This window comes from Camelus ferus, chromosome 7 (genome assembly GCF_009834535.1).
Source record: "Camelus ferus isolate YT-003-E chromosome 7, BCGSAC_Cfer_1.0, whole genome shotgun sequence".
Classification (NCBI taxonomy): domain Eukaryota; kingdom Metazoa; phylum Chordata; class Mammalia; order Artiodactyla; family Camelidae; genus Camelus; species Camelus ferus.
In genome coordinates, this window is record NC_045702.1 from 58,218,887 (window position 1) to 58,242,398 (window position 23,512).

At 37.3% G+C, this 23,512-nt stretch overlaps 1 protein-coding gene across 2 annotated transcripts in view; it reads left to right on the forward strand.

Moving 5' to 3' along the window:
- COL28A1 (collagen type XXVIII alpha 1 chain) overlaps positions 1 to 23,512 on the forward strand; it is a 156,769-nt gene that overhangs the window by 36,817 nt on the left and 96,440 nt on the right. For both annotated transcript variants that reach the window (XM_032483961.1, XM_032483963.1), the window contains exons 12-18: positions 1,257 to 1,325; positions 2,418 to 2,486; positions 7,419 to 7,487; positions 10,003 to 10,071; positions 13,498 to 13,566; positions 19,874 to 19,942; positions 22,347 to 22,415. In XM_032483961.1, coding sequence (XP_032339852.1) covers positions 1,257 to 1,325; positions 2,418 to 2,486; positions 7,419 to 7,487; positions 10,003 to 10,071; positions 13,498 to 13,566; positions 19,874 to 19,942; positions 22,347 to 22,415 — 483 coding nt within the window. The remainder of the gene's footprint in view (positions 1 to 1,256; positions 1,326 to 2,417; positions 2,487 to 7,418; positions 7,488 to 10,002; positions 10,072 to 13,497; positions 13,567 to 19,873; positions 19,943 to 22,346; positions 22,416 to 23,512) is intronic.

The window sequence follows — 23,512 nt, forward strand, 5'->3', positions numbered from 1 at the left end:
TCCAATATTATTTTCTTTACTGTGGCTACTAGAAAATTTTAAATTACATATGTGGCTCACTGTATACTTTCAGTGGACAGTGCCACGCCAGGCAGTGACCCTACTGTCACCTTGTTCTTGTCTGCTTGAGCCCACAGTGCTGCTTACTGTCCCCAGAACATTTCACGTCATTTTACGCCTCATACTTTTTCCCTTTCCTGAACTTTTCTTCCTCTTCTCTCCTACCAGATTAGATATGATTCATACTTCTTTGTTCAGAGGAAATATCTCCTCTACTATATATAAAACTTTCTGAATTCCTTAAGGTAGAATTAAGGAATTATTGCCTAAGGATCTTACACGCTCTGTTAATATCTTTATTATAGCTAATTCACATGCTTGTATTTTGTTTTATATTAGTTTGTCTCTCCAGCCAGATTGTAAGTGTCTGCAAAGTGCAGGTGCAACCTGATTTATGCCCATCATTATGTAAGCAGGTACTCAGTACCAGGTTGGTGCTCAAGGAAAGTCTGGTGAATAACAATTGATCTACATATATTATGCAGCTACCTTGGGACTGGTTACAATTTAGACATTTTACAGATAATATTTTGAATCCTCTAAACAATGCTACAAGGTAGCTATAATTATCTTCATTTTGCATATGGGAATCTTGCAAAAGCTCAAACTTAGTAAATTATAGAGCCAAGATTCAAGCAGACTGAATGAAAACAGCCATGTTTTATTTTTCTGTGATACCATGCATGCTGAAAAATGAATTTAAAAATGGAGATTATATTTCTATATCATAAAATGAGAAAAATACCAATTTCCTAAGATTTTTAGAAGATTAAAGAGATAATCTATACGAAGTGCCAGGGCAGTGCTTGAAAACAGTAGGTTTTATTAAACATTGGCTTTCTTTAATCTTGAGACCCATAGCATAGGCATCCTTAATTTCTGAGAAGAATGAAAGTGGCCTCCCTAACCTCGTCAATGCCCCTGGCAGGCTTACACTCATGCTCGCTCGCATTCACACTCATCCAAAGATCATGAGACACAGAGCTCTGGGGCTGTCCACATTAACCCAGTCCTCTTTGTATACATCTCTGATGGTTAAAGGAAGTTCAATCTGTGGGTGGTAAACACTTGAGAGTGGTGACTAGGTACTAGGTTTTATTGTTGCCCTCAAAGCCCCTGTCACATCACTATATGTCTAAGAGCTGCTCAACAAATACTATGGAGTTGACCTAACATATCACTGTTTCTTCCTCTAGGGTGAGCCTGGTCCTCCTGGTCCTTATGGTCCTCCAGGAGCCCCTGGTATTGGACAGCAAGGTATTAAGGTAAAGGTACTTGTCCCTTTGCCTAGTGATGATTTGTTAAGTTTATTGTAGGGCTGGGGGAGCTCTGATTGTTCTGACCCTCACAGACACAAGGAGGCTGCCTGCATAAGTTACTTGGTCTGGGTGCTTGGACATTGCAATGCCCTGGTCAGGGGCAGTTACCTCAAGAATAATCTGTACTTTTTTATTGGATTGGGATAAAAATTTTGCTTGTCTCCAAATACCCACTCTCTGGTCAGCTGGTTCCATTGAGTTTTTGTGGACTTTAAATATTAGCATGCAAACATGGTCCTAGGACATGAAACACCTTAACACATCAACTATCACCTGCTCATATTAAATAAGCATAGAGGGACAGAAATCAGAAGAACGATGACACTGATCAGGTAGATGTTGACAGAGGAGCTTATAGGGAACTAGAAAGAACTAGAACACCCAACACCCCAGGGGGCTCTGCATCATGCAGGATGTGCTAGAGCAGAAGTGCTTATTTTCAATGGCTTTTCTGTGTCGTTGGGACAATAAGGCTTCAGTGCAGGACTAAAACAGAGGACAGTATAAAAAAAGTGCACTTCAAATATAAGCAGTGTCACCATGGATGGCATTTAGACAAAAAGCACATTGAGACTCCAGGGAAGGTGGCATTTGTATTGGCAGAGTTACTGGGGAAGGATTCTGAATGAGATAAGTGGAAATAGAACTGAATGGTGAGGTGAAATGGAGTGGGGCAGGGTGGGGAGAGGCACCCCAGGGTGGCGGCGATGGAGCAGGCATCAGCACGAGCACTGTCAACTGGTCGTCTCACTAATCAAAATGAGGAGCACAGTCCATCCTGCCAATCACTACACAACAGTTTCTGAAAGCTAAAGGTGCCGAACTGCATTTAGACAAGAAGGATTAATGAATACTTTGGCGTAATTTGTTCACTTAAATTCAAGATATTTTTCCTCTAGTTTTTTTTTAATTCTTTATGAATGTGAAAAGTTTGACAATATTGCTGTTTATCTTTGTTGAAATCTCCAGGGTATTTTGTGCTATGTAAATTCTTTATTTAAAAACTCAAACTTTCATTTAATTATGTCTTCCTTGCAGGGGGAAAGAGGCCAGGAAGGAAGAATTGGGGCTCCAGGACCAATTGGTGTTGGTGAGCCGGGCCAGACAGTGAGTAGCAAAAAATTCTAGATGGAACGAAAATGACAAATATAGTTTTATACACTGTTTCTGGTTAGAATAAGTGGTTAAATTAAGCCATCTTTATCTTTTTGGACAACAAAAGATGATATATATGAAAAGATAAGATCCAAGTATTATTTTTCATAACACTTGAAATATATATATGTATATGTACATTTATATATTTATTTATAAGACATGTACCGCAGTCTCTCTCTTACTGTAATCTCTTACAAGATTAATCCGCTTGTCCAAGAAGGAAAGAGTCCTCATAATGTCAAAATTTCCTAAGAGATAGGAGGTCTATATTCAGACCTAGCGTCTATATTCTGTAATTGACTTTTCTGTAACCATGAGAAAATCTCTGAGAATAAGGACCTTGCTCATTGCCTAATCCATGAGTACACTCTAAAGCTAGAACTCATGATGTCAGACCAGTAATACCCGTGTTATTTACAGCTTCCACCTGATGTAGCTTTGATGTTTACTATTGTTGGAGAAGAAAAACTTCTATCAAAAGAGAACTGGAGAGGAAATGAATAAAACATAAGTATTCTACTATAAGAAGGTTTTAACTTTTCAAGTAATCATCATTCTCCTAGGACAGAACAGTAGCTGCCTTGCTGGGGTACAAATAAGCACAACTGATTGTAAATACTTGGTCTCTCAATTGGGTTTTGCACTGCATAGTTCCTCAGATGTAAATATTAACAGAAACATGTGCATCCTTGCTGTACTCTGAAAATGAAATAGTAGCATCCTATTTGAGGGTTAGGCTTTTCATTAATGTCTGGATACACTAATTCAAAAAACAGACCCTCATATAGAGGAAAGATACAATGGACTAATCATCTAGTCTTAGTTTCCACTAACTAGACAGTACCCTTAAAATGAAACCACTGAGAAAGAAGACACCGCTGGTTCTACATTGGAGTGGTTGGAAACGCAGAAAACCAAAAGTGACACCTGGTAGAAAGACACAGACCCAGAGAGGTCGCCATGTGTAGAGGGAATGCAGCAGAGAATTTGAGAAGTTTTTGACAGCCATGAAAAAGAATTTTTCACAATGCTCTGAATTATTGGGAATAAAAATGAACTTCATATTTCACCACAACGCCTTTATGAACTGTCCTAAAGAACCCTAGGATTTTGAAGCAAACGTAAGACCTATCACCAATGTGGTGTCACTTGAAACTACAAACCCATACACAACACAGGAGCAGGTTAGGAGTTTTCAGGCCCATTTAGAGCCCAAGTGAATGTTGACAAGATTGTCACTCATAACACTGTGTTAATGGGATGGCTTTTTTCTACCCTGCCCAATCACTGAAGAAAGATATGTAACTATGAAGGTCCTAGCTTAGTTCTAATTCTCTCCTTGTTTTCCACTGAGTGAGCAAGTCTTTGCTCCTGATTCTCTCTCCCAGGCTTCCAAGACTTAGTCCCACCACACAACCACACTTTCTTACCCACAACAGTTACTCTGTCAGCTTACATGGGCACCTCTAGTGTTCAGATCTCTTTCTGTTTTATAACCCTGTGATTTCCCTTATTTATTTATTTTTTGGACCTTCATTTTAAAGGAAGATTTGTATCATTTGCCTTTCTGTTTGTAGCTGGAGAGTTTTCACAATATTGCCAAAACATGAAATTATTATTTGTTTTCCTGCTTTCCAAGCCACAGTTACACAAATCAGAGTGACACTGTGAAACCTGTCATTTAACTGGGAACTAAAATCATAACAAAGATGGGATGAATCTCAAGTAATGTATGAAAATGTTGCCCCCAAATGTCATAATGAAAAATTAACAATGCAGGTTTTTGAATTATTTCGAAGTAACATAAAGTCTTCTCTTAGGACTGACAATGAACGGTTCTACTGAAAGTTCTTTACATTTGTTTCCTTGCCTGAATCATCTCAAGCGGTTTCAGGTTTAGTACTACTCTCCTCTTTCATAACAGCAATGCAAATATAATTGATTGAGTTAATATTCCAGCTCCATAACCTAACTTCGAACTGTCAACTGTCATCTTTAATTATATGATTACCAGTAGTTTTGTGCTGGTCTGATAGATGATGGATTCATGAAAAATACATTGGTTCAGACTCTCAGGGTGATCTGTATGTTTTTTGTACAAGGATATTCAGAGCCCTATAGGTAAAAAAATACCCCCTGATGTAAAACTATAATTACTTTGAAGTTAAAAATAAAGTAGATGGCACTAAGTGAATATTAAGGACAATTTTTATTATAGCATATTTATCTTTAATGCTTGCAATGTATATTGAAACTACTCATTGATTATCCACACTATTGAGATTATTAAGGAAAATAATAAGAAAATGGATGATGGATAATATTTTATCTTGTTAATGTCTCATATAAAGTATTTCTGATCAGACCGTGTTAACTGATAATTAGTTTCTTCCACTACATATGTTTTACTTAGAGGTGTTCATTAGAAGCCAAATAAGAATATTATAGTTATAATTGGTTCTCATGGCCTTTGAAAAGGACACTGTGAGCTTTTTACAGAGCATTTCTGTCTTTGAAAAAATAATGTGTTGGTACTGTCTTAATAAATTAAAAGTATAGTTCATCTAACCCAAGTACCTGCTCTTTCTCTTCTCTGGTTAACAATCATCTTTCATCTTGAGTGTTTAAGTGGAAAACTTGAGAATATACTGATGGTGTGGAATATTACTCTGACAGTTTCCACTAATTAAACCTTGGATCACTGTTTTTTAAAATGTCCCTAAGTGATTGTTCACAAGCATTAACTCTGTTCTCAGCAGCTTGGAACACATGATTCCTCAAAGCCTTCATTATTTTTATTTTCATCTTGGCTAATGTACTCTAGAAAAGCAGAGATGGAAGGAAGGTTCAGTGTTTAGTCTGTGCAGCATGCCTCTCTCCACATTGCTTACTATAAGCCATTCACTCTGAGACTACTTTATTTGTAAAAACTTCGTAAAAGGACATTGAGTGATGGGAGGATTCAAGTAAAATAATTAAAATAATTCTGGTTGTGTTAGCAGATATTTATTGATTGCTTATTATATAAGAGCTTTAAATCTCTGATTTAATCCTTATAGTAATATTGTGCTTGGGGTAGGTACTATTGCTTCCACCATTCTGATGAGAAAGCTGAACTTTAGAGATTAATTTAGTTCTTTAAGGTCACATGCCTATATAGCAGAGCTGAGACTAGAACCTCAGTCCAAATGACACCAAAATCTTCCTTTAATTATCATGGAAGACTGTAAACTCTATGAGTCAGGGAGCAGGGATGTCTGCTGTTTTAGACCCTAGCACAGTGACTTGCATGTATCAAGCATTTGGTAAATATTTGTTGAATGAATGGGAAAAAAATTGAATGAACTGGAAAAAGACTTTGCATTCAACGTCAATTGAGTTATTTTCATTTGTCATATCAGTGGGGAAGAAGAATAATTTGTCAATTACTTTGTTACACTGTGGTATTAGCTAGGGCTTGTCCATTGAGTTTGCAATCTAGTTTTCATGCTTATATTTATTTTTCCCCTAGTTAACGGCTCTAACATCAGAGTAAGCTGTCATGGATATTAGAGCTTTGATTAAGGTTCTTGGATCATTAAAAGCTAGTTTTCCCACAAGCATAGCAATTTAAATTGAATTAAATGCTAGCTTTTTCCTTTAATTAAAGTCTTTACTAAATTGGCTTTGCATAAATACTAAAGAAGCCTTTTATGATATACAATATTAGGGAAAGGCAAAAAAATTAAATATGGGATACAATTAACTTTCTTCTAAATCTGTAGCTGTGATCAGTTACTGATGAGCATAAAGCTGTATCCTAGTTTTGCAGCCACGCTTGAGTGGAAGGTACCTCTTAAATTTCCCTGGACAGCTGTATATCAAGTCCCAAGATCATTCAGAGTGTCTGCAGCATGCTGGCTGCAGCTTGCTGGCTTTGGAGCTCTGGGCAACTCAGTCGACCTTGTTCCATCACAGATTTACTTCCCAAGCAAGTGAGCCCTAATTATCTTTCTAGATCCATTAGAGGAAAAGCTCTAGTTTATGCTTCTATGATTCTTGTTATTAGTCCTTTTTCTACCTTTTTTTTTTTTTTTTTTTTTTTTGCTTTTTGGCCAAGAGGAAAGACAGGACAAATTTATAGCTTTTTAAAATTCCTAGTTTAAGAGACTATTTTGCTGTTGTCTTTTATTTTTCAATTAGTATGTTTCCTATCAGTCCACTTCAAAGCCTGTATTGAGATGTCCTCACCTTTCTAACTGCCCTTCTGAGCAATTAACCATATGGACTCCTCCATTTTAATCATTGGCCAAAAACCCTGTTTCCTCTCAATGATTCTATCAAGACTCCTATTTGTACATAAACCTCCAGTGGGATGCAACCAGTTCCTGAAAGAATTCCGGTTTGAATCCAAATTTATCAGGATAGAAATTAAAACAACACGTAAACAGAATTCCGTGATTTGAAACAGCTGTGCAATGATTTCTTCACAGGGCTCTCCTGATACTTCATTCAATTATTTAATCACTCCGCATCCTTCTCCAGGCCACTTAGTCCTAGATTTTCAGCCTCTCCTCGGGGGATTTATTTCCTCATCCTTATTCTAAAGGGTCACTTAATTTCCATTTTCTGCTAATTTGAGGACATCAAAACAGAACCTCTTATGCCAATCAAATGGTACAGTGAAAAGATTATTCTTCACAATCTTAAGATTCTATGGATTATTATGGTGTTTACTAGGAGGATTCTCACTAATAACCTAGATAGGACTCTATCGTTACGTGCCCATGTTAACTGAGATATGACCATTTTCTTTCTTCCTCTCTCCTCCCTTCCCTCTCCTCTCCTCCCATTCTCTCTCTTTCTCTCCTCTCGCTCCTCACTCCCTCTTTTCCTAACCAGGGTCCCCGTGGGCCTGTGGGAGCCCCAGGAGAGAGGGGCTTACCAGGAGAAGGATTTCCAGGACCCAAGGTAACAATCGCATCTTCTACACTAAGGAAAAACGCTTTGTCTTGCATGGTCATGATTACAAATTTAAAAAATGTGTCCTAGCCAATTATCCCAAGTCAAGTATTTTCCTGACCATCTTCACCCTGTTCAATATAGTAATATGGAAATTTCCCCTTAACATGAAACTATCATGGTATTTGCAATTATAAATAAGTAATTAAAAGACTTCTGCTTCATATAATTACTGCATATGAAATTAGAAAAATCACTTAACATAGTTGGTAGTCATTAAGCCCCAGTGATAAATAACATCTTTATGCCCAGAAATGAAGCTATACCAAGGTTTACTTACAGCTGTTTTGTGAAACATAAATAAGAAACAGTCTAATAAACCAATTAGTCAAACAGTATTGTTATTAATATAAGAAAGGAAATGTGGGTGAGTGGAGGGAACCAGAGTTACCTTATTCCCAGAAGGAGCAAAATGTTATGGGAGACCTACCTTCTACCTGGCAACTGAGAATTTAAAGGTTTCCACCGCTTCCCATGTATCTTGGAGCTCAAGTTCCTCTAGACCAGGGCTTGGCAAACTTTTTCTGTAAAAGGCCATAGAGTAAATATTTTACGCTTTGTGAACCATATGGTATCTGTTGCAACTACTTAACTTCTGCTGCTGTAGCACGAAGCAGCCCTAAACAGTGTATTAATGGATGAACATGGCTGTGGTCCTTACTGCTGTTTGCAAACAACATGCAGTGGGTTGGATTTGACCAATGGGCTATAGTTTGCTGATCCCTGGTCTAGGCTGTTTACCTACAATATGTAGCACATTTGCCAAAGGCCACACAGGAAGTGATTTTCCAAGACATTTTGGGCAGCATCAACAGCCTTTCAGAATAAGTAAGTATAAATTTTGGAGACCTTTTTCCTTCTTTTCTAAAGTCTTTCTCCCAAACACACTCACATACAAGCCTGCAGACACACTGCTCAGAGAAGCACATGCTGTTTCAAAAGTGTCTAGGACCTCCCACTTCAGTCATTTAGTCAATTGACTAAGATCTGACCTCCTCAATACAGCCTCACACTCTAAAATTGCTTCTCATTCTCATGCTTCCACCATGATCAATATTCAGTTACCTATGAGAAACCTAAATCTCAACTAAAGGGAAATCAATTAGCCAAAACAAATAATTCCAAGTTGTGAGTGATTGCTGGGTTCAATTTTAAAAGATGCCACTGTTAACTAACAAATTTTAATTTGTCATAATAAATGGAAATAATATATTGGATAAAAGGGACATTACTAATGCCCTTGACTAACCCAGATATCATGAGAAGTCAGAGATCAGCAATTTGGCAGTGCATTTCAAAAAGTTTTGACACATAATTTCTTGAATTTTTTTGACACATAATAAATCTTTCTTAGTGTGTAGCCAAAACAACCTGGAAAATTCAAATAGAATTATTTCTCTTTATTATCTGTAGGGTTTTTTTCTCCAAAAATAAGAAAGAAATGAGATAGGAATAAGTGAAACACTGAGCAGCATATTTTAGGGCACGTCCTAGTGACAGGTGCAACTGGATGATACAATAATATCCTCACTCAAAATAACTCATGTCACTGCATTGCCCTCTGTCTCACCGAAGAAAGACCTCATCATAGTCACTGTTGTTTTAGGGTTGACTATATGCAATTACACTCTGTGGTAATGATCAGAAGAACCCACGAGTCAGAATACTTCACTCCCCCACCTGCAAGACCAAGACCAGGAGTCTTCTACACGTGCAACTTGGGACAGCTTGGCAATGTCATAGGGCTTATGTGAATAAATTATGAATACAGAGAGACAGAGAATACATACATACTTCCTGATTCCTAGGTTTCTTGCAAACGTTCTTTGATTTTACCCTTGGTTCAAATAAATTCATGAAATGTTTGCTACTTATGATTGATTTTACAGTTTACTTTTTGTACAAATGCACAAAGGATTATGACTTCATTGATACTACATTCTGACCAGAGCTATTTATATAGGTCTTGTGACTCTAAAAGTATATCCAAGAAGATTTTCCATAAATTCTTCTAGAACTAAGTTTTCAATAAATGTTTATATTATGTTATATTATATGCTAATATAAAACATTTAATATTTCAGTCTTAGCAAGTATTATTTCATATACTGAGAGACAAATTTTCATTATGTAATAATGGAATCAGCTGTAGAAAGTTGAGGAAACGGAAGACTGATTCAGTTGGCTGCAACACGTGATTGATTAGCTCTCCCATGGATATTTCTACTTAAACTGGAAATGGAGCTCTTTTCCAACTTCAGTGATGCCGCCTATGTGTTCTACTTGGACAGTTTCTTTCCTACTTATGAATGTGAATACTAATTTATTTTTTGCAAATTATACATCTTGGAGCTAGGTAGAATTACCCATTTGTAGTAAGCAGTGAATTTGGATGCTTTGAATTCTTTGTTTTAAAACCTTAATTTTTATTAGTGCATTGATATCCCTCTCATATACTTTTCAGGGTGAAAAAGGCTCTGAAGGACCAGTTGGTCCACAAGGATTACAAGGCCTGTCAATCAAAGGGGACAAGGTACTACATACAGGGTATAGAATAGAAAAGATGGCAATAACATTATTTTTCCCTTGTTCTTTATGTATGCACATTTATGAACTGTATACAACCTGACAACCATACCACACAGATGTTCAGTATTTATAAAGGCCCTAAAGACCCGTGGGAAGGGAAAACTGCTGAAGGAGGAAAGGATTTAAGAAGTGTGCAAAAAAAAAAAAAGGACCTCATATCAATTTGGAGTCATTTATATGTCAATATCTAAGCACATCATTATACATTATATTAGAATAATGACTGACATTGATGAATATCTTAGATGTTGTATTTCTACTTGAATTACTTACTCTTTTTATTTGTCATTTACTAGTAGCTATCTCTTCTGGGTATCTGTATTTAAGTAGTAGAGATAGTGGAGAATAAATAGAGAATTGTACAAATTTTAGATGTAATACAATTCTTGGTTTAAATAGTTCAGCTCTGGTTGTGTAACTCCAGCTCCAAAATACTCTAAAAATATGTAAAATGCTCTTTCTTCCTTTGGAGCAGTGAGAACTCAGTGCAACAGAACTGTTGTGTTATGAGTTCAGTAAATTAACCATTTCGGGTGTGGTTGACCTGGCATTTGTGGCTTTATATCTGGAGCTCACGCAGAGAAAACACACTGAAATATCAGGACATTATCACATAGTAACTGTGAAGCTTTCATCTGCTATTCCCTTACCAACCAGTATATCTTCCCTCTCCCTTCCCCTTCTCTTCCTTTCTTATTCTTTTATATTCCATGATTCAAGTGATTAAACACTACTATGATAACAACCCCCAAATATATACAGTTGTTACAGAACAAGGATATAGTTTTAGTACAGATAGTTAAATGTAAATTATAATGGACAAGAGAGGATATCTCTTATGTGTTATTGAATATCTGCAGAATAGTGATTATGAGTGAGGTTCTGGAGTCAGAGGGAGTGGATGTGAATCTTGCTTCTGCCATCTAACAGTTGTGTGACTGAGAGCCACTTGACCTTATCTGGAAAATGGGGGTGCTTCCTTCCAGATGGTCGTTGTGAGGATTAAGTAAGATAAAGCATGAAGAGCATGTGGCACAGCACCTGCCATATGATAAGCAGTCAAGTTCTGAGTCAGAACAACTGAGCTCTGAATTAGAACTTGAGTCCATTATGTTTTTCCTTCCATGGTATTTATTTAGACTAGGGGTTGACATAAACTCTAATAAGAAGCATGTTCCGAGGCATGTCATAATGACAGGTTCAGCATGCTTTTTAATATTGTATAAAATATGATCTAATCATGTGCTTTTGCTCATAAAAATATACTTATTTAGCCCAGGCACTGGCAAACTATAGGGTGGGCTGCCTGCTTTTGTAAATAAAGGGTTATTAAAATACAGACACACCTGTTCACTTAGGTATTGTCTATGGATGCTTCTGTACTACCAAAGCAGCACTCGTTAATTATGAAAGAGACATTATTATGGCCCTCAAGCATAACATATTAACTATCCAACTGTTTAAGGAAAAGTTTGTACATCCTGATATAGTCTAAATACAACTGGTATTAAACTAAGCATATTTATCCACGTTGCCTAACCCAATGGTCAATTCTCAGTTGTCGACTTACTTGACTATCAGTAGCACCCCTGATAGGATCCTCACCTTCCTGAAACAATCTCTTCACCTGATCTCTCTGGCTGCACCTTACCAGTCTCCACTGCTGGCTCTTCTTCATCTCTCTGACCTCTAATACTTGAGGGCCCAAATGGCTCAGTCCTGGAACCTTCTCTCTTTTCTATCTTCTTGAAAGACTCACGCAGTCATGGCTTTAAGTGCCATCTGTACACAAAGGGCTCCCAAATTTATGTCTCCAGCTCAGCTCCCCCCTGCCTACTTGATACCTTCATTTGGATGTCTATTTTGGGCATCTCAGGCTTAACATGTCCTAAACTGAGCTCCTGATATTACACCCTCCCCCAACCTTGCTTCTCTCTCGGGCTTCTCCTCAGTAAATGACAAGTCTATTCTTCCAAAAACCTCAAAGACATCCTAGGGTCCTCTCCAACTATAATGAATCCTGATGGATTCAAAGTATAGTTAGGATCTGAGCTCTCCCCACCACTTTCACTCCAACAGCCTGGTCCACGCCCCCATCATCTCCCATTCAGACAAGCTCTTTAATCTATTCTCAGTACAGCGTCCAGAGTGAGCCTTTCAAGACTAAGTCAGATCTTCCACTTCTCTGCTCAAAACCCTCCAGTGGCTTCTCACCTCATTCAGAGAAAAGTCAAAATTCTTACTATGACCTAAAAGTTCCTGTTGGTTGTTCTGCCTGAGCCCACTGCCACACTTCCCTTGACTTCATCTTCTGTCACTTTCCCTTATGCTCACTAGCTCCTTGCTGTTTCTGGAACGTGCCAGGCATCAGCCTTGCACTGGATGTTTGCTCTGCCTGGAATACTTTTCCTCCCAGCTTCTACCTGGTTCATTCCCTCTCATCAGTGAGGCCATCACTGGCCACATTATCCAAAATTGCATTTATCTCCCCCTTCCTTGATTAATTTTTCTCTTTAGCACTTATTATTATTTTTTTAAATGGAAGTACTGGGGATTGAACCCAGGACCCTCGTGCATGCTAAGCATGCGCATGTGCGATACCACTGAGTTGTACCCTCTCTCAGCACTTATCATTATTCAACATACTGTTTTTTTCATCTGTCCATCTTGTTTATTATCTTCTGTTTCCCCTGCAAAAATGAAAGCTCTATGAGGATAGAGATTTTTGGCTGTTTTGGTCGCTGCTGTTTCCCTATGTCTGCAACAGTTCCCCATGTTTGGAACTTAACAAATATTTGTTGAAAGACACAAAGAATGGATGAATGATACTGTCATTCTTCCTGATAACTCTCACTTTGTTCCCCAAATTTATTTCATGGAAGGAGAAAGTGAGGGTCTTCAATATTGTTGCATTTATTTTAGATAATTTCTTAATTTTTAAAATGCATTTTAGTAAGATTTGGAGAAAAATTAGAAAATTTAAAAATATTTTCTTTAATTTCTCTCTCAAATATTGATTTTCTTGTATCCTAAGAATTTAATACTTTTACATATTTCTGTTATGATCCTAACAGAAGTGTTTGTGTCATTATAATAACTATTCAGGAATTTTTGGTTCTTGAGAGAAAAATGAATGATAAATATAAGCTAGTGCAAATTTTCACCAATTTAGACTAGTGAAAACATCATACACTGTTTTGGCAAATTTGAACTATAAACTATTTAAAAAGAATGATGTTTTCTGACTTTCTGTGTTGAAGTTTTTTATGGTATAAAGACAGATTTTAATCCAGCATAATTCAAGATTAATAAAGTATGAAAAAATGAGGTTCAGTTTTATTGTTATATTTCTGACTTATTTTCTATACAGGGGGATTTGGGACCTGTGGGACCCCAAGGACCAATGGGCATCCCTGGAATTGGGAGTCAAGGGGAACAGGTAATCAATGCCTTCTCTCTTTCTCTTTGGTACAGAACATTCTGGCCAAATCCTGGTGTTCACTGAAGGCCAGTCCCGCAAACAGCTGTGCATATATTTGATAGTGAAATTGCAATGGAATACATATCCAAAAGTGCATGTAGGGAAGGATGAGATGGTTTCATGAGATTTTAGTCTTTAGAACTTCCAAAGACTTAAAAAATAATTTGTGTGTTTCTCGGTGCTGTGACTTTCAACATTAAAGCCTAATTAACAGAATAACAGTTTTGGAATAATATATTATATATTTAGTTTCCCTTGGGAACGATAGTTTATTTACCTCTTGGATTGTGTGTGTTTTTCCCCTTGAGGCTTTGTGAATGATGATATCCTGTTCTTTTCTAATGCTAATAGAGTAGTATTTCCCTACCAGTATATCAATCTGGAAAAGTATTCAACTTAAAACAAGGACCAGAATCAGAGGCAACCACTTTACTGAAGGAGCATCATTCCTGAATAGAAGCAAAGCACAGATAAAGTTTATAAATGACTCTTGGCCCTTCTTGGTCAAAAAAAAAGATCTCTGAGGATGTCTCTACATTTACGGCTGAACTGCTTCCAAAATCTTCTGACTATAACTTGAAAAAGCTGGGTAATTTTGTTAGGTCAAAATAATATGAAGACAATATAACAGTACCATCTCCCTACATAATCTTATTTAATCAAAGTGGCCAACAAATCCAAATTTTTTCTGGATGTCCTTCTGTATAGAAAGTGGCAAATCAGTTTGATTAAAATTGATGATTAAGGTTTGAATTATTCTGTTGCTTAGAGAGCAAATAGTACTTCCTTTATCTAGCATAGTATGAGAAGGGAAGGATAAAAAAGATAATTCTAAATCTCACTGTTGACATTAACTCTGAGTTTATTTCTAACCATATTCTAATCAATTAGAAATTTTGCTGTTAATCCAAGCAACAGTCAAGTGGGATCTTACTCCTTTTTCTATTTCCTTCCCCTTGGTAGAGGTCCCAGTATAATACATATTATATAATACATATTATATATATATATATATATATATTATAGTATAATATGTGTTACAAATTAAGAGGATTAAGATACAGGAGAAGCCAAGATTGATCTGTATATAAATATTTCAGTAATAATTACAAGCTGGACAGTAATCAAAACAGCACGATCATGGCACAAAAACAGACATATGGATCAATGGAACATAATAGAGAGCCAAGAAATAAACCAACGGACTTATGATCAATAAATCTTTGACAAAGGAAGCAAGAATATATAATGGAGAAAAGACAGTCTCTTTAGCAAGTGGTGTGGGAAAACTGGACAGCAGCATATAAATCAATGAAGTTAGAACACTCCCTCACACCATCAAAAAAATAAACTCAAAATGGCTTAAAGATTTAAACATAAGACACTGTAAACCTCCTAGAAGAAAACATAAGCAAAACATTTTCAGACTAAATCTTAGCAATGTTCTCCTAGGGCAGTCTACCCAGGCAATAGAAATAAAAGCAAAAATAAACAAATGGGACCTAATTAAACTTATAAGCTTTTGCACAGCAAAGGAAACCAAAAGCAAAACAAAACAGCAACCTACAGAATGGAAGAAAATATTCACAAATGATGCAACTGACAAAGGTTTAATTTCCAGAATATATGAACAGCTCATATAACTTAATAACAACAGCAAAAACCCAATCCAAAAATGAGCAGAAGACCTAAACAAGCAATTCTCTAGTGAAGACACACAAAGGGCCAATAGGCACATGAAAAAATTCTCAATATTGTTAATTATCAGAAAAATGCAAGTCAAAAGTATAATGAGGTATCACCTCACACCAGTCAGAATGGCCATCATTCAAAAGCCCACAAACAGTAAATGCTCAGAGGGTGTGGAGAAAAGGGAACCCTCCTACATTGCTGGTGGGAATGTAGTTTGGTGCAGCCATTATGGAAAACAGTATGGGTATTTCTCAAAAAACTAAAACTAGACTTACCGTATGATACAACAATCCTACTCCTGGGCATATATCCAGAAGTAACCATAATTCAAAAAGATACATGCAACCCAATGTTCATAGCAGCACTATTTATAAAAGCCAAGACAGGGAAGCAGCCTAAATGTCCATCGACAGATGACTGGATAAAGAAGCTGTGGTATATTTATACAATATAATACTATTCAGCAATAAAAAGAATAAAATAATACCATTTGCAGCAACATGGATGGACATGGAGATTGTCATTCTAAGCAAAGTAATCCAGAAAGAGAAAGAAAAATACCATATGATATCCCTTATATGTGGAATCTTAAAAAAAAAAAAAAAAAAAGAAAAGAAAGAAAAAAGAGGACACTAATGAACTCATTTACAAAAGAAACAGACTTGCAGACATGATAAACAATCTTATGGTTACCAGGGAAAGGGGGTGGGAAGGGATAAATTTGGGAGTTGGAGATTTGCAAATGTTAAACACTATATATAAAATAGATTAAAAAAACCCAAACTTCTTCTGTATAGCACAGGGAACTATCTTCAGTATCTTGTAATAACCTTTAATGAAAAAGAATATGAAAACAAATATATGTATATATATGCATGACTAGGACATTATGCTGTACACCAGAAATTGATACATTATAACTGACTGTACTTCAATTAAAAAAAATAATAACTAAGAGCTGTTTTTTTGAAGGGGAGGGACTACACAGGATCATGGTTTGACTATACCCCCAGGCATTCTAAAACTTTGCAGTTTATTTGTTAGTTTCTGCAAAATAACTTCAGCTAGTTTCTGATTCCAGAAGTGGCTGGACAGTACTGTCACATCCTGGGTCTTGTGGTGTTCCTGGTGCTGAGTCACCACTATGGGGCTGAAAATGAGGTTCAAAGAAAGCCAAGTGTTTCCAGATGGCCTGTGAATCTTGGACCTCCCACCTGACACTTCCTGTTGGCTTTAATGCTGTTTTTTGATAGAAGTTCTTGCTCTTCAGCTTGGGGAAAACAAAACCAAACAAAACAAAACAACAAAACCCTCTTTGACTTCTTTTATTTTCTCATCCCCTTCTCTTATTCTCCAAGAGAAAAAAACTTTCAAGGTACACATGACCATATGGAGCCAATCCCTACTGGATAGGAAATTTAATAGAAGGTGTTATTTGTAAACTGCTCTGAACAAGAAAAGAATTTGTTTACCTTTTTAAGATAAATGATTTAAATTCTACTTAAATTTAACCTCTCTGTAGGCAGTTATTCATTTTTCTTCTTATCCTTTATTTTACATGTTTCCCCACTGGATTACTGTTATTAGATCTTTCCATTTCTCTTACAGAAATTAATTTTCCCACTCATCAGTTTCTAGGGGAAAGAAGATAGAAATTATCTCAAGCATCTTTAATGACCACAAAGCCATGAAACTAGAAATCAACTACAGAGAAACAAAGGAGAAAAAAAAGGAAAGTATGGAGATTAAACAACATGCTATTAAAAAACCAATGGGTCAATGATGAAATCAAAGTTGAAATTAAAAAATACCTTGAGACAAATGAAAATGAAAATGCAACCACACAAAATTTATGGGACGCAGCAAAGGCAATGCTAAGAAGGAAGTTTATTGCAATGCAGGCCTTCCTCAAAAAAGAAGAACAATCTCAAATAAACAATCTAACCCACCAGCTAAAAGAATTAGAAAAAGAAGAGCAAAAAAACCCCAAAAGTCAGCAGAAGGAAGGAAATAATAAAGATCAGGGAGGAAATAAATAAAATAGAGATTTAAAAACAATAGAAAAAAATCAATCAAACCAAAAGCAGGTTTTTTTTTTTTAAAGTAAATAAAATTGACAAACCTCTGGCCAAACTCACAAAGAAGAAAAAAGAGAGAGCACAAATTATCAAAATAAGAAAGGAAAATGGAGAAATTACAACAAATAACATAGAAATACAGAATATTATGCGAGAATATTATGAAAAACTATATGGAACCAAAATGGATAACCTAGAGGAGATGGACAAGTTTCTGGAAACATACTGTCCACTGAGACTGAATCAAGAAGAAACGGACCACTTGAACAAACCGATCACTAGAAGTGAAATTGAATTAGCAATAAAAAACCTCCCTACAAATAAAAGTCCAGGACCAGACGGCTTCACCGGGGAATTCTACCGAAACATACAAAGAAGAATTCATACCAGTCCTTCTCAAACTCTTCCAGAAGACTGAAAAAGAGGGGATAATCCCAAACTCATTCTATGAAACCACCATCACCTTGATACCAAAACCAGGCAAAGACACTACAAAAAAAGATAATTATAGGTCAATATCACTGATGAACATAGATGCAAAAATCCTGACCAAAATATTAGCAAATAGAATCCAACAGCACATAAAACAGATTATACATCATGACCAAGTGCGGTTTCTAGGGGAACTTCTGTTTCCAGCAACATGTTTTCAATATCCCACAAGTGGCCTGCAGATTTTCACTAAATATTTGGGTGCCTGACTACTTCAAATCTCTTACTAAGTAAAGTGAAATATAAATAATCACATATCCATGTGTACCCACATACATGCACATATAACCTTTGAATTTTGGGGTTCCTTGCATGCGACTTGTAGACACCTGTAAAAGTCAGGAAGAATTTCTTCTTATGATAACTCAATATTTACACTAAACTTTAGCTTCCTTAAATTTTTTTAGCCTGCTTCATCTTCATCAACCAGAGAAAAGGGGAATAATATCTGTCATTTAAAAATGAATAAGCATAAAAAATGAATAAGCAATTGTATCATATAACTGGAGACAACATTTGTGATAAAATAATCATGAATCTATAACCATTACTTGCACCATCATGACCTGCAGGGTGAAAACAAAAGAAAATCTTATTATGTCTCTCATCATGCCTTCAAATATTTTTCAGTGAGGAAATTTTTTTTTCTTTTTCTTGCCATGGAAACAAGTTACCAGCAGGCTATTGACTTTTCTTATCACTTTTAGGTAATAGCAAGTTATAGGGTTACCTCTCAGTTTCAAATCACAGGTTCAATCTTGTAATAAAAACTATCTAGTCAATGATTAATCTTCCTTTTAATTTTCATTCGTCTGCTGTGAGCTGCAGGGAGAGCCTGTGGTCCATGGGGTCGAATGTGCTTCTTATGCCTCCCAGGCTGAATCAAGGATGGGAGGATGGGGGGAGGGCACAGAGGTTCGTTCTTGGCTGGTCTCTTGTTGGCGGGCTTTGGGTCCTCTGGTCTTGGCAGATGTTTGATGATTACACTTCCTGGTGGGGCGCCTGTACTGCCCCTGCGGCTGCCCCTCCTGGGACATGGATGAAGGACTCTCTTCCTCCAGCTGTTTCTTCCCATCAGCCTCTGCTTTTCTGGGGGTTTACTCCGTGCTGACTCTCTCTGTTGGAGTTCCATTACTCTTTCAGGTCCTCTTGGACAGGATTCAGAACAGTTCCAGGTCAGCTCCAGGCATTTAGAGTATATCTGGCCCACAGAAAAATAACTTGTGTGGCCTTTGCACTGACAAAGTCTGGCTGCACAGGCTGATCCCACCCCAGCCCTCTCTGGGCTGTCACAGCCCATTTTAGCTTTGTCAGGCACAAGTCAGACGCTGGCCCACTGTGTCCCCAAAACAAAAATCAAGGTCTCCAGCTGGTTTCACTGATGTTTCCTTTCTAGAACGTGGTAAAGAGAAAAGCAACCCTCTCATTTTCTCCAATACTCTATGAAACTGCTTTCTCCAAAGAAGACCTTATCAAGCTCTGTCTCTTCCCCTTTTTTATACTCACAGTGTGAGTGAGAGTCAAGTGTCAGACCATTCTTCAGTTTGGTGCCTGCAGGCTATAGCTTCTTAGAGCCTCGGTCGAATTTTCAATGTAACATCCTGAGAAGTATCTCTTGGTACAGCTAGGATATAGGTTTGCCTGCATGTGACTGAGAGGTGAAATCAGTTAATAAGATAGAATTTTTATTTCTCTTATTTATAACTCCAAGCTGGTGCATTGGCTCTATTCATCAGGGTCTTCAGAGGTTCAGACTTCTTCATTCTTGTTGATCTGCCCTTCCAAGGGTGCTTCCCTCATCCACATGGTCCAGGAGAGTCACTAGGTCTCCACTTCAGCCATGCAGATGGGAACAGGGAAGAAGGCTTCCCTTACTATGAACCAGAAATAAGTAATCAATTATGGGTTGTTGACTAAACTTTTATTTTATAGGATCTGAAACTATTCTTATCCAAATTTCTTCTTAATTTCACTAATATTATTTTTTAAATTTTATTTTAAAGGGAATCCAAGGTCCTATTGGTCCACCTGGTCCACAAGGGCCCCCAGGACAAGGCTTACCTGGTTCCAAGGTAACTTTCTAAATGAGAGCAGAGTTTAATCTACCTATATTCTAACTGATGTTTTCTGGTCAGTGACCAGTGCATTTGGAAGGCAGCAGAGGAAATGAACTTAAAAACCAGAGATCTCTGCTTAATGCAAAATGTTACTGATATCCATAATGGTTTAGAAAATGTAGTATGTTTTCTTTATGCTCTTAGAAGTGTTCACAGTCATCCCCCTGTACCTGCAGAAGACTGGCTGTATGCCTCCCACCCCTTTCCCACACCAAAAGCTAAGGTTGCTCAAGTCCCTTATATAAATGGTTTGCATATAACCTACTCACATCCTCCTGTATTTTTAAAGTAATTTCTAGATAACTTAATAATACCAAATACAATGTGAATGCTATGTAAATAGTTACTGGCATGTGGCAAATTCAGGTCTTGATTTTGGTGCTTTTTAGAATATTTTCCCTGGATACTTTTTGTCTAAGGTTGGATGAATCTGTAACTAAGTCCAAGCTCAGACCACTTCCTGCACAACAAGCCAATAAGTCAGGAGACAAGGTGTTGGGGCAGGGAAAAACAACTTCCTTTGGAAAGCCAGCCACCCAAGAAGATGGCACACTAATGCCCTAAAGAACCTTAGTTTGGGGTAAAATTCAAGCTTCTTTCATGCTAGGGAATGGGGAAAGATGAGAGAATTAAGGCCAAGCAGTGACAGTCAACCTCAGATGTCTGGGTGCCAGCAAGGGGCAAGGGTCTGAGGAGAGTTGTGAAGACATTTTGTTCTTGGTCAGTTGACTTCGGTTGAACTGAGTCTGGTCCTGATATTCCTAAATCTTGACAATTGTTATTTTTGTTCATATTTCCTTATCTCCCCATGGGAAGCTAGGTTCGGGTAAGGGACTATTTGCACAAATCTTAAATCTGTAAGCAGAATCATTTTAGTGGTTAACATGTCTACGTGCAGCACTAGGCAGAGACATATGATGCAGAGGTTAAAGCAGCAGAAGAGACAGGTATAATATGCAGGCAGAGATGCCAAGCTTCTTCTACAAACAAGAGGCAGGTGGGGAAGGGGGGATCTTAGTTCCTGAAGAACAGCTCAAAAACATCTGCCAGATGGTTATGTCTATCCCTTGAGGAGGAACTAGGACTCTGTTTTATCACTGAACTACTGTCATTCCCTTTCTTGACTGCTTTTCCTTTGTTTCTGCATCCCCTCACTTCCCTAACTAGTAACTGCATGTGCCTGCTCTTTGGAACGCAGGGAAGGCCTAGAAGACTAAAACCTTTTCTACAAACAAGAAATAGAGGAGAATGGAGGGGCGTTTTTGCCCAGGAGGGCCCCGCAGGGTCCTGCTTGGTTTCAGTCCCCTCTTTTCTCTGATACTCCTCATTCCTGAGGGAACAGGGGCAGACAAGAAAGAGAATAAAAAGTCTAGGATAGAGAAGTTAATCACAAACTCGGCAGAAGAACTCGATTTTATGGGGACTCAGTTTCAAATCCATGGATGCAGAACCAGTGGCTACTGAGGAGGATGGACTATCTTTACACAGTCTTAACATACTGTTTTCAGTACTTTTACTTCTGAGACCCTATTCTAGCAACTCAAGCAGTAATAGCAATAGAGGCTGCCTGTGGGTTGGCTAGTTTTCATTTCACCAATGAACCACGGTAGGTCCAACAATAAAAATGTTTAGTTAAAGATATGGAGTCAGAAATAATCTAACAAAAATTTTCTATGAACTTGGGAATCAAATTATCTTCTGAATTGGAACAATTATTTATCTCTGGGGGAGAGGCATGACACTTACTATTTAACCAGCTGTCCTTAACGTTGCTGCAAAGAATCACTAATCACTGTTAAATAACTTCTCTGAGAGTACATATCTTTCAGCGCACTTGTCAGAGACTCCCATGTGAGATGTAGTTCAGCAGAGGACAGTGAGTGTCCTTGAGATTTCCAAGCGGAGCTCAGGCTGTTCTCTCTGGTTATGCTACTGCTTTTGATCAGCAGTAACCCTGACTTCTCATGTGTCAATTTTAGTTGTTCTGGAATATAATGGCCTATCTTTTTCAGGTACCCTCCTTGGGGGCTCCTTAAAGTCAATTCTGAGTATGCTACACCGCCTATATTTCAAGCCAGATCATATATACATTCATATGTATGTGTGCATGTGCGTGTGCACGTGCGTGTGTGTGTGTGTGTATGCATATAAAATAAAAATATATATCTGCCTGACGTATATATCCGATATGTATTTATATTTGAATATATACACACACACACACGTGAATGGAGCACATAAAACTCAGTTTTATCTTATTTTGTTGATATATTTTGCTCTTAGGAGGTCAAAGGTAGGAATATATTGTTTTTCTTTTGCTGCTATAATCAAATACTCTTCAAATATTCTTTCCTCCCAGGGAGAAGTAGGCCAGAGAGGACTTACAGGTCCTAGAGGACCAGTGGGAATTGGAGTACAAGGTCCAAAGGTGAGTTGACTAAGCTACTTAGAAGCGTTCAGATAATTTATGTAACATTATGTAACGTTTCATTATACCCAAATGCAATACAGATCATGCATGTGTCATCTAAATGTTATTTCACTGATTTCTGAATATTCAGAAAAGAGTCTGATGCTTAACTCTTATCATTTAAGAAAAACCAAAATCTTAGTTTCTTTTAATGATGACTTTTTTTGTTATTTATTGATTAGTATCAGAAGTAAGTCCTCTTTCAGCACCGAGTGATTCTTTAAACACGTTATTGCCTGCCGTGTTATAAAAGCACAGCAGGATTTCAGGAAAGGTCACTTCCCTTCTTTTGTGGCTGGCCCCTTCTCATCCTTCAGATCTTAGCTCAAAAGCTATTTCTTTAAAAGTCACTTCTAAAATCTAAAGTCTGTCCACTCCACTCCTGTTACCCAATTTTTTAAATGCACACTATTTGTTTCCCTTGCTTTTACCACTTATCTCAACTTGCATGTTTTTTGAATGACTTTTCATCTCACTATACCCTCCGGAAACGCACTGCTCAGTAGGGCAGCCACTAGCCACATGTGGTTACTGAATACTTGACACGTGGCTGGTATGAACTGAGATGTGCTGTCAGTGTACTATACACACTGGATTGCAAAGCTTGGTACAAAAAAAGAATGTAAACAAGGTGATTAATACATTTGCATATAGATTACATGTTGAAGTGATAAATTTCAGATGCAGTGGAGTAAGTAAAACGTATTATTAGAGTTGTTTTCATCTTTTAATGTTATATTAAATGTAGCTATTAATAAAGTTATGATTGCATGTATGGCTTGCTTTATATGTCTGTTGGACAGTGCTGCTCCACTGGGGCAGGGACCTTGTATACTTTTTTTCCTGTTTATGATTCAACCCAGTTTGGGGACACAGTAGGTACTCAACAAATGCTGTTGAATAAATAAATGAATCTTTACTTTACCCTTCACAATTTCTATAACTCATCCTGAAGGCATACAGGATCTGGAAGCCATGCTGAGGATGAAAATCCATGATTGTTCTACTGGCATTGTCATGATCCTTATGAGAACTTGGGTATTAGAAGAATATGT